Source organism: Labrus mixtus, chromosome 17 (genome assembly GCF_963584025.1).
Source record: "Labrus mixtus chromosome 17, fLabMix1.1, whole genome shotgun sequence".
In the NCBI taxonomy this organism is placed as follows: Eukaryota; Metazoa; Chordata; class Actinopteri; order Labriformes; family Labridae; genus Labrus; species Labrus mixtus.
In genome coordinates this window covers 10,605,899-10,618,340 of record NC_083628.1, presented here as the reverse complement: position 1 = coordinate 10,618,340, position 12,442 = coordinate 10,605,899, and the positions used below count along the sequence as shown (strand labels likewise).

The following is a 12,442-nucleotide window of genomic DNA, read 5'->3' as shown; positions in this document are numbered from 1 at the left end:
TCGGCCTGCCGGCTCGGCCTGCCGGCTCATCCCCTCGCGTATAAAAATTGTTTAATTGAGGGACTAGAGAAAAGAAGAATAACATACTGTACTCACTGCTTAACTGAAGGTCACGTAAGCGTTTATAGATCACGGTCATTCTGGGTAAATTTACATGCAGTGTGAAGATACGAGCATAATAAAGATCGCTAGCATTAGCATGCTAACACAACAATGCAGCGCGAGTTGTTTTGGTTTCATGCTGGTGCTCAAGGGCAACATCTGCTGGATCAAAAAATCGCATATAAAGCCTTTAAATTGCCGGATACAGACAAGGTTAGAGTTTAGCTGATGAACATAGTGAATCATAGTAAGCAGCTAAAGAGACTGACACTCCCCTCAGGAGGTGGTGGAGACCAAAAACAAAGCTAAAATAGAGCAAATATTTGACTTTCAACTTAAAAGGTGGCCTAAACAAGTCTCTGAAATAATTTTAATGTTTTTTCTAAGTGCTGGATGATCAATTAGAGACCTGTTTGCTGAAGTTTAGGATGCATATTTGTCATTAGTTTTTTTTCATCTGGTTTTTGCTGCACACAAGTGGCACAAATAGTCAGATTTTAGGCCTACTATTATTTTACCAACACTGAAATATTTGTATGTTGACATTAACTATATCAGGAAGACTAAATGCTCTTGTAAACTACAAACAGTTGGATTTAAAGACCACATTGACAACAACAACTTGGCTGAATCTTCAGCGTGTGGCACAGTCAGGATTTAGGTTGCTGGGGGATTTCAGGGATGTTGCTGGGTCAGTGGATTACCTTGTAACAGATCTATGGGCGGGCTTTATGACACACACCGGATGTGTTGGCTTGTGTACGGGGATTTAATCCTTGCCACAAACATGCTTACTCGTCCGCTGGGTTTGTAAGTAATGCAGAAAACCTAAACCGACATTTTCTAGTATGTTTGTGTCTTTTTCCCTGTTTGAGTCTGTTTTGTTTTTCTTTCTCTCCTCCTCCTCTCAGGTGTGACTAACGCTACCTCCCGCTCCTGCTGTCTGAACATGCTGCTCGGGTAGCGAAGCCGACCAAGAGGAGCGTCTTGCCTCTTTACACTCCTTCCCCCTCTGGAAACAAACACACACACAAACACACACACTGCTCATTTCAAGCACAGCCATGCTGATCAAGGAGTATCGTATCCCCATGCCGATGAGCGTGGAGGAGTACCGCATTGCTCAGCTTTACATGATCCAGGTGAGTGATTTTACACAACAGAATCACACACTTAGACTAAGAAAGGGGTTGTTTATGTTGTTTCAAACTGAAGGATTTAATGAGGGCAGTCTGTGTTAGTCTGGTTGAGCAATAAATCTGGCCTGTTTTCTAAGAATATGTGGAAACAGCACCGATTCAGGTTTGTGTGGAGGTCAGGAGTTTAAGGTGTCATTGTGTTGAGCTGTATTAGAAGCGCTGGTTTAAGGGTCGTAGGGGCAGCATGGTTCTGCAGACCAGATGGTGCTCCATATGCTTGTGGATTGTGTGACATTTTATTATTTTGTGCAAGTGCACACCTTTAACATTCCACAAAAAGTGGACTCTGCAAAAAAGTAGGAAGTGATTTAGTCTTACATAATTCCAAGGAGTGAATGCATCCTCAAATCAAGGACCATAGGCACTTACTGTAAGTTCATTTGAACAAAAACTGGTAAAAACACTGAATGAAGCAGCTTCACTCTAAAAATCTGTCACTCAGAAACCAAGTGGCTGCTTACTTTAGCTCAGTTGTTTCTTTGATTACTGAAGTTGAGGACATTTAGTGAATAAAATCCTTTCAGTCAATTTTTTAATATTTATTTTTGCCTTTTATTTAGACAGGTCAGTGGATATAGTAAGAAATCAGGAGTGGGAAATGACATGGAGCAAAGGAGCCACTTTTCGGACTTGAACCCGAACTGCCCGCATTGAGGACTATAGCCTCCGTACATAGGGTGTTACGTAATCATTAGGCCATCAGTGACTCCCAATAACTAAATCTTACGGGTCAAAATAACATTGCAGGACTTCAAGCACAAAGGAAGAATTCAGCTTGCAATGTTTTATTGAACTCTGAATAATGTGCATCACATGGACTCTTGAAGGCCGATGTGGGAGACAAGTTTTGGCATTGAACTGAAAAAACAAAGAAGGATTTGTCGAAATTTTATGTTGAAGAGTCGAACCAGATTCAGAAAAATTGGTGTTGGTATTGATGATGTCTGTTATGTGCCTCTGCTTGTTGCGAGTGATATGTACTTCTTTCAAGTTTGGAAAGTAACTTCTGAAGCTTGTTTGAGCACCAGTTGTTACTGAGCATATAGTAAGGCAAATATCCTTATTAACCCCAAAGGACAATTTGTTTTACTGTCTGCAGTTTTCACTTAAATAAATGACATAGTGCTTTTAGAAGAAAAAAGACCACAAGTTATAGGAGGCCCGTAATTGTCATTCTGACTGCAGGGTGGTCCTCCAGAGTTAAATAAAAATGTATCTTACTGTAAAGTTAAAACAAAGAATAACCATGAATTGATTTTGGCACATCTGTAGGACCTTTACTGAACGACATCTTAAATAAAGATGACATGAAGTCTGCACTAGTCTGCTTTTAGCCACTTTAGCTCTATAAATAGATAGTGTTCATCTAAAGTGGACAGGTGCGTATCCAGAGAGCTGGCCAGGGGTGGCATGGCCCCACCTTGAAATCCAATTTCCCATCCCTAGTGCCCCCCCTAGAGCCAGCCCAAATCCAAAACTATGAGTGGCTAATTGCCTTAACAGAGGTAGACTTATGTTAACATCAACTATTTGGGCTGTGCTTCAACAGGCTGCTAGTATCTTTCTTTGTATTTAAATGTGTGTGTTTTTTTATGTGTGTGTGTGTGTGTGCTTGCTTGCGTGTGCTCACAAACTTCATGCCACCCCTGCATAAGTCAGTGCCCAAATCAGACCATCAGTGACACAGTCTTCACATGCCCCTGATTTTCAAAGAGAAAATTACAGAAATAGGACATTTTGTTGAGGATGTTTAAATCTTTTAGTTAAACTCATTGCTTGGTGATTTTGACATGTGTGCATGCAGGGAATAGCTTTGTTTAGTTTGAATACTTCAGATATGAAAAGGTTGATTAGAAAATATGCACATGAAGTAAACAGAATTTATATGTAAAGAGAAATTTTAAAAAAGCGTTATTGTTGCACACAGTTAAGTCATGACTAAAACATTTCAGCACTGCAACGAGGCAATCTAAACGAATAAAAAACTATAATAGAAGAAAGAAACCCACAATGATTTGAGATAAAACAACAACAACAACAATAGCTAAAGAACTACAAAAACCTTCAACAAACCTCTTTTATGTCAACCCTTATTATACACATCATTGCAAATACATACACACATCCACTGCTGGACCACACCTCCTGCTACAGCATCACAGTTGAACACCAGGTTGCCACAGTAACCGGTGACATCAGCTGCAGAATGGCAGTGGCTGCCATAATTTGTTTGTGATGCAGGTGGAAGAGAGAGAGAGCGAGAGAGAGAGGGTGGGGGGGGGGGGGGGGGGGGGGGGGGCAGTGATGGAAATCCATAGCCATGACAACATTACGTCTATCTCTAAATACAGTACGCAGGTTTAGTTGGTATGCATGGCTGGTGTACAGGAGGGAGGACCTGATAGCAGGAGGGAGCATATGTTTTTCTCGCTCAGTGTTTGATTTGATTTGGTGCGATCTAATAACTGTAAACACACACACTAGTTTAATTAGTCTCAATGCCAGAATTACCTTCCTGCTGCTAAATTAACAGTAGTGCTTCAAATGAATCTGCCACATCCTCTATAAATATGTTTTGAAAAAAAGTGGGACATGTGAAGACAGAGAGAGAAAGCTGAATAGAGTCAAACAAACAGAGCAGCAGTGACAGATAATATAGAATTATGGATGAAAATAATAATAGTAAAAACCTGTGTAATATTAGCAATAACGGTTTAGTGATTATGCAATATCTGTGAATGTTAATAACTGTAGAGTGTGATTGTATGGTTTCTTGTGCTGGAATTTCTTTTGCAATGATGCATATGTTCACAGCATGGGGCCAATTTTAATCTGAATGTGTTTTTATTACCTCATTAGAATTTGTGCAAATAGCACAGGAGGAACAACACACTATTCACATGGTTCCAATTTTTTATAAGGTCAGACTGAAGAACTATTTTTTTTTTGTTACTCCAGTCAATTCTTAAATCAAATATGGAACTCAATAATCCCACAACAAAAGTACACTAAAAAGCCTTGAATTTTCCTTCCAATTTCCTTCATCTTCTTGTTGCAATTGGACTTGGGTTTTTTTAAAGACTTCAAACATTTTTTTTTGTGTGGGTATTTATATGGTTCAGCAGACGCAGCGTCCTTAGGTTTAAAAATGTTCCATTGTTCTTGATGCTGAAAGTTGAGAGGCAGAAAGTGAACTGAAGGTTATGAGGTATACATACTGTTTCTATTGCTTCCATGGCTGACCAGTTCCATTTTTTGCTTCACTCCCTCAGTCTTTCTTTTAGTTTATGTTTGCAAAAATATATCATCTGAAGACCTTCAGAGGTTATCACATTTATAGAATAACCTCTTTTGTATTCATAAAGATCTATACCTCCCCGTGGAGAAGCTGAATATAGTCAACACTTGGCGCTCTCTGCTCTGAGCTCTCAGATGTGTGTCATTAATACAGATACTGGGTGCAGCAGCACAGGGTAATTTAAGGGGCCTCGGCTCCTCTCCTAAATTACATTACCTGCTAGATTACAGCAATTTTCCAGCTGTTTGCCTCCTCTGACCTTCATTACTGATAGCACCTCCCTGAAGTCTTCAGGAGAGAGCTGCATGTTCAATCTGAGCTCTCCTTCTCGACCCCCCCCCCGCCCCCTCCTCTCTCCACTCTGCCTGTTAATAATGATCACCATGATTTGCATTCACGCGCTGCTGTTCCTTGATGTCGAGCACATTACAATAGAGGGAATAGAACAGCTTTTCAATCATCGGCTTGGAGCAAGGATACAGTGTCTACAGTCATCTGACAGTTATTGTGTCGACCCAAGAGTCAAATTAAGACGAGGAAGCCTTTGCAAACAAGATTGAAGGTTTCATAATAATTCCTTGCATTTCAATAGTGTCCTCGCAACCTTTCGGGTTCGTGCTCTGGTTGTAATTATTAAAACTACAGTGCAAATACAAAGGTAATTTATATTCCGAGTTCCATTTTACAGCAGTGTGATATCCTGTTAGGTCATTTGAGGCCTGAAACATACAGTAGGTGTACATTATTAACACCGGAAAGCACCTGCTTCATCTTCAGGGTGTGTTTTTAGAAGGATGTGTGTTAGCTTACTAGATTGTATTTGCACTTGAGTATATTATTTTAAATAATATCTGTAGTTTGGTTAATGATAAATGCTAGATTTATTTTTTTGTTATTATTGTTACAGGACACAGAGTGGGGAATGACATGTGGGGAAAGTAGCAACAGGTCGGACTCGAAACCACGCCGCCTGCTTGGGGGACTATAGCCTCCGTACATGGGACGCATCATGACCGCTAGGCTACTGGCGCCCCTACAATGCATGCTATTTCTGCAGATTTCTGCATTTTAGACTGTGGTTATTGAAAATCAAAGCCACTTTTGGCGTACAGAAGGCCAGCAGATGCTGCCATGTGAAACAAATATTGAAAGACTTTATTTAATTTGACATTTTTTGGAATATATTTTTTATTCCAACAATGATCTGACTTTCTTTACAGAAGGTGTTTGGAAACCAGTGATTCTGCAACTTGTTCACAGACTTTAAAATGTCAATATTCAGATGCCATTACTCCCCCTTACACCTCCTGTTATGAGTAGGCAAGAGAAGGCACCATCAGAGTGGAGATGGATTCATTCTAATAGTTATTTTTAATGCCTGTAAATCACTGCAGTGGGTAGGTATCATACAAGGGGACTAATGGCACGTTAAAGGATCAGCTTCTTTTTACTTTTTTCATCTCAGATTCACAGTGAGTGATATATCGACAGATCAAAGAAAGCATGATCAGAATATTGACTGAAAACACTACTTACAACTGTACAGGTATATACCGTATATATCATTAAAGAGAAAAGACATACCACTTGTCCACAGGAGGCGCCCCAACCAAATCAAAATGAAGGTTTCTCACAGCATTTCATGCAAACAAGCACTTAGGGCCTGATTTAGTAAGGTCCCAAGTAAAGAGTACTAAATTGCGTGTTCACTCCAAAAATGTGCATGTTTGGTTGGTGGGCGTTTTGCGGGTGATCTACTAAGAAACTTTGCAGGTGCAAACCGTGTGGAGACGGTACTATTTAAGTTAGGCTTTTGTTTGTTCTACTGGTTTACGTCACGGAGAGTTTGGACGGAAAGCAGGACGACTGCAAGCGCAAAATAGGTATTAGTGGGAGAGGCAAATAAACGCACAATACTTTTGAGTTATAGGAGATAAATCTGAATATTACAAAAAAAATGTTGGTTATAAGAAAACATCGGCATTAGACAGGGCCTCTCTTTTCTTCCCTTAATCTTAAGAATGAATTGTCATACATTGCGCAGGAGGTGCGCACTGTCTCCTCTGTGGCACGGGCGCTCTACACTCGGGCCGTTGTTGCGCACCAGACAGCTGGCCAGCGCTGTGTCTGATCAGACATAAATGCCCTGGAAAAAGGTATCGAAGACGGGGTTACAAACATTGGTGAGGTACCCCAATCTAAGCGTCCTACAGAGTAGCAGCAGCGGGCTTTAGAGGGAGGTGACGAGCGCATTATGGAGAGGAGCGCACCAGAGGGGGCGAGCAGGGGGAGAGACACTCGACCCGAGAAAAAGGAAATCCCCAGTTTAAAATGTAATGTTGGCGAAAAGAGGGAAATAGGACGACATAAATGTAAATGTTGAAATTCTATAAAATTCAGAGGCTGTGAATGTTCAGTTTTCTTTGGCTGTAGGCTATGGCAACAACAGCCTGTAGTTTAATCATGGTGTTTCTCTTCCTTAACGATTAGAATATTGAATCAAATTTAAAAATATATGCTTATTTTTCTGTCATTTGAAACATGTAAACACTTGTGGGGGAAAAAGGCGATCTTTATGCCTTCTTTTGTTGTGCCTATGTCTCCTCCTAACTTCAACAACAGCAGCCTGTTGTGCGTAACGCTGGTCTCCTGGGTTAGCACGTTCCTTTCAAAGGTGTTAAATTTAGACACCGTCACGATCACCGCAATTTTTGTCAGGCTTGGTAAATCGCAATGCGTGTACTAACTTAACTTGTTTGCATTTTCTCCTCCCAGTGTTTTGCACGCTAGGGCAGAAACGCCCCATATTCATTAAGGCAAACAAATTGTCAATGCGTGTTGTTTTTTCTCATTTGAAAGACGCAATCCTCACTGCACGCCGTTAGTAGATCAGATAGCACTCTTTTTGCTGGTGGTATCAAGTTTGCACACGTTTTTAAGACACGCAAACCTTTAGTAAATCAGGCCCTTAGACTTTTATCAGATATCGAAATTCACATCTTCATCCCTCCAGAAGTGATATCTGTTAGCTTCTGCCACCAGTATTCCTTTGTGTCACTTGGCTGTAGCCACACATGTGCAGGTACTTCAAAGCACTCAGGCAGTGGGCGAAAATTGTTACATGATGCAGACTTGTGGTGTTTCAATCTGTCAGATATCAGATTTTAGCAGATTTAAGCTGTATCCCAAGGAGATGTTGTGTGTTTATAAAATGATGTTGTAATCCAGGACTCCCCCTGTGAAGCAACAGGAGTAATACACGACTTAGTTTAAAAGGATCTGAGGGGTCAAACCATCTGTTATGATTTAAAAGAAAGGAGGTTGCGACAAAATGAAAATAATTGATGTGTTTAAAAGGCTTCTATAAAAGTCTACCTCCCTGGACCTGAACAGTAAAAAAATTATTATTATTTTATTTATTATTTGGTGCTGAAGGGTTTTGTGAGGAGGATTTGTGGAAGAGAAAGAACAGACGGGGAGTATAAATAAGATGTGCAATCTGACTGAAAGAACTCAAAGACAAGCAGTTTCTTTTTCTTTCTTCCACATGGCAGCATTTTTCTTTCCAGCTCATCACTTTGCTTCTGCTGCATCATCCATCCAGATCTGTGAGGGCAGAGGATTTCACAAGGTTAGACAAGACCTGAAAGAGAGATGGGAGCGCTTTGTCATGCTGGCAGGGGTTTTAATGTGAAGTGGAAGGAAAGCAGCGACGCTGCCAGTTGAACAAACTTGGATGGGGCTGGACCTGCTGGCTTTGGTTTTTTGCAAATGAATTTGCAATATGGGATTATTTGTTCCCCTCACTGTTCAAAATAAATTACTTTCCCACATTTTTTACAGTTTCACTTTTATTCACTCACCAAAGCTGTATTTCCACTGAAGGAACTTCCCCCAGGGTCTAGGTTCTCTACTTAGCTCCTGATACATTGTTAACCTGTCCAGAAAGCTCCTGCACAGAGGGTAGTACTCGCAAAAATCACAGGAACAATAGGGTTGTGGCTTTTCTTATTGGTCCATTATATCATGTGTGTATCGTGTTCCCGCTTTGCTGTAACTGCTATTCTCTTTTCCATTAAGGACTCATTAACCCTTTACACATCGCCAATTCAGGGCAGGATATTTACGCCCTTGTAATGTGTAACACAGAAGGAAAGAATGGTGGGGTGAATCTGTTTTGACGCTGAGCCAGTATCAGAGGTCGTTACTGAGGTGTAACTGCAGCAAAACAGTGGCAATGTTTATGGACAGTGCCATTTGTGTCTGCATGTCTGTGTTAAGCTCCTACTGTTTGTTTACATGTCATGCATCTTGTACTTCCACAATATTATAATGCGATTTAAAATCACACACTGGTGCAGTACACCATCATTACTGTAGGCCATTGTCAGTGTAAAAACAGAAAGGTGTATTGATGGGGGGAAAGACAACAACAAGCTGAATGAATGTAGTTTCTGATACTAAAGGTCTGGGGCACATTGACTGGAGAGGCACCTGAAAATATCTATAAACAGTGCAAGTAATAAAAAACATGTTTTTACAATCACCCATAGGCAGCTTTTACAACATCCTATTGTTAATTAGTCCCGCATTGCACAGTACAAACTAGATATCTTGGCTGGTAACAATCCATCACAGAAATGAAGGCGATGTTGTGTATTGGATTGAATGTTCAATGCTAAGAAAACTTTTTTGCTGAACATTAAAATTGAATACAAAACACAATGCTTGGGTTGATAACGAACTTGTGCCTTCAGTCATTTTGTCCAGTTGATTGTACTCCAACTCATTAGTTGATCGTTTCTCAGCAGTTTGTGCAACACTCAACATGAAAAACATCAAGGCCAATAAGATGGTGGTCTGCTCTAGAATTTGGTTTGCAATACTTTACACAGACATTTTGGTTTTGAATTGATTTAGACGAGGACTTTTTTTCAGTGTAAAAATACAATATATGAACCAACAAAGTGGACTCTATTAGATATGTTAAATACTGCGTCTTATTTACCATCACAATGTTGTGTTTCTTTTGGATGGACTGCAGAGAAGCAAGTCCAGACCTGAATAAAAGTCGTTCTCTGATATTTTTTTAGTTATGAATTATTAGTAGGTTTGGAAAGCAAAAATGTAAGAAAGATGTATTTAACTAAAACATAAAACTGTTTGGCTGCTTAACTGATGTACTTTGATGTTAAGAGTTAAAAGTTAAAAAAAGGGATTATATGTCTAACAAATTGATCCCATTTTCTAACGGTATCTTTCATTAAGAAATAACCCAAATACTTTGCAGTATCAGCATGCAAGACAATGTAGTGTAACGTCAAATAGAGCCCACATCTCATCCTCCTCTCTCTGTGTCCTGTCATCTTTCTGACACTTTGCAGAAAAAGAGCCGGGAGGAGAGCTGCGGCGAGGGCAGCGGGGTGGAGATCCTGGAGAACAAGCCTTACGAGGACGGACCCGGGGGCTCGGGTCAGTACACACACAAAGTCTATCACATCGGCAAACACATCCCATCCTGGTTCTGTGCCATCCTGCCTCAAGCTGCCCTACGCGTGGAAGAGGAGTCCTGGAATGCCTACCCCTACACACGGACCCGGTGAGTCAACCACATAAGACTGACAGCAAGTCTTCAGATCCTTACGTTAAGAGCAATTTGGATAACTTTGAACCAAGGACCGATTTTTACGTGTTGGTGTTCAAATGACTGAAAGGTTAATCTTGTTTTGGAGATACTCCATTATAGTGCTTCTTGCCTGCAGCCCTATCAGAGTATAAGGCTGCAATTTAATCCATGGGGCAAAAGTGGGCTATCGTCGGGGCGGCAGTAGCTCAGTCTGTAGGGACTCGGGTTGGGAACTAAAAGGTCGCCAATTCAAGTCAGTGGACCAAATCTGGAAATTGACAGGCGGCCCCGTCACTCTGACATCTCTCCATTAGTGCATGTCCAAAGGATCCTGTTTATGCATGTGTGTGTATTTCAGCCTGTGTGTGTGTGTGTGTAGCATGATCAGTAACAGAGTGTAAAAATTGAATTTACCCTTGCAGGATTAATAAAAGATATATGATCTTTAAAATGTTTGATATTACCTGACAGGCTCAGTTTGTAATTCTGCCTGTATATACAAAAAAATGGCCTCAGATATTTACCTTTTTTTTTTTTTTTTTTTTTAAAGCCCCTTTTCAATAAAGAGAAACAGCTGTTACATTGCTCTCCTCTAAACCACCAGACTCCATTGACAACAACAGTTATTTGACATCCCAGAATACTGGAGTTGCTGGTCTGCCGCGGCCTTGGTCAGCATGTTTGTTCGTGTGATTTTGTGTTTTTAAAGGTTAGTTTGGATCCAATGCAATTTCGTGTCGCACACAATAACACAACAAAATCTAGACCTTGGAAGACCAGCACCTGCTATATTTCTATGAGGTAAAAATGGCGGTTTAGGCCATCGATTCTGGGGGCTTTAAAGTCGATGGCGGTGTAACGTCCATTTCTGTAAAAACAAACAAACAAGTGTTTCTTGTAAAAGAAGGTCTTTCTCTCAGGGATCCTTTCTGTAAAGTGTCAGAACATTAAAAAAAAACAATCTGAATCTGTAAGTGGCAAATAAATGAATAAATAAATAGCAGACATTCTTTGGTTAACCCATTATAGCCTTTTTCATGGCTGTAGGCTGAGGCAATGTTCTTGAGTAATTCCAAATCTTTTAGTCATTTGAACCAAGAAAAGAGTAGAGAACTAAAGATGTACAGGACTTGAGTACATGTTCTTAATTAGAATCCATCACATTACATTTTTAAATGGAAATTGACTCCCAAAGCAGAATTTTGAAATGATGAGTGCGGTAACTGGGTTCTAAATTAACTATTGCAAAACGGCTCCGACACTGAAACCAACCAGAGCAATAAAAACATTTGCTTTTTGGCAGGCTGGCATCACCTGGAGTAGAAGGATTGACCTTTGAGTAATAAAAGTGTGTTAATGGTTTTTATTATGGGGGCTTTTAATTCCATTAATTTGACCAATGAAACAACTTTTGGTTGTTTTTTGCTGAGGGAGCAGTTTTTTTTTATATGGAGCCGTTTCAGTTGAATAATCATATTTTCATTAACTGCACACACTGTTGCCAACTTTTTATGTTCGCCTGATGTCTTAATCCTTCAAACAGCCCTGTCAAGTCTACTTTTCAAGACGAGCATGATGTCATGTCCTTGGCACTGATTCTGGATTCTTATAGATAAGATATGAGGGATTTCAATTAAATATTTATAGCTCCTCCATTAGGTTTAGGCAAATCTCATGAAGACATATTTTCTTAATCAGCCTGTTGCCAAGAGAGAGAGGGAGTTTTTTCATGGACATTTTTAAATTCAAGGACAGTTTTTTCACTTGTAAGACTTGTGTGTTTGTGTGCCTGGTCCAGGGTCGGGGGTTCGATCACCAGCCATACGTCAGGTCCTTGGGCAAGACACTGAACCCCAAATTGCTCCAGCTGCTGTGTCAGCGGCTAGTGAATGTGTATGAATTAACAAACTATTACTGATGGTCACTTTACATAGCAGCTTCTGCATCAGTGAATGGGTGTGATTGGGAAGTTGTGACCTGCAGTGTAAAAAGTGCTTTGAGGAGTCAGAAGACTAGAAAAGTGTAATGCAAGCTATACAAACTATGAAAGCTCAAATCCATTTAGCGTTTATGGTAATTCCATGCTTTAATCAAGATCAAGCAACTTTGAATGAAAAGGGAAATGATTGTTTCTGCTTTTGTCTTAACACTTGCTGGCCTTGGAATCTGATCAGTCTGGGCGCTCAGATGTTTCTTTCCAGAAGTTGTCTTGGCCAC

At 40.3% G+C, this 12,442-nt stretch overlaps 1 protein-coding gene across 1 annotated transcript in view; it reads left to right on the top strand.

Annotated features, from left to right (window-relative positions):
* LOC132992114 (membrane-associated phosphatidylinositol transfer protein 2-like) overlaps nucleotides 1-12,442 on the top strand; it is a 54,950-nt gene that overhangs the window by 18,441 nt on the left and 24,067 nt on the right. Inside the window, exons 3-4 of the mRNA XM_061061260.1 lie at nucleotides 1,014-1,244; nucleotides 9,984-10,198. Of these exons, the coding sequence (XP_060917243.1) occupies nucleotides 1,167-1,244; nucleotides 9,984-10,198 (293 nt within the window). The 5' untranslated portion in view covers nucleotides 1,014-1,166. The remainder of the gene's footprint in view (nucleotides 1-1,013; nucleotides 1,245-9,983; nucleotides 10,199-12,442) is intronic.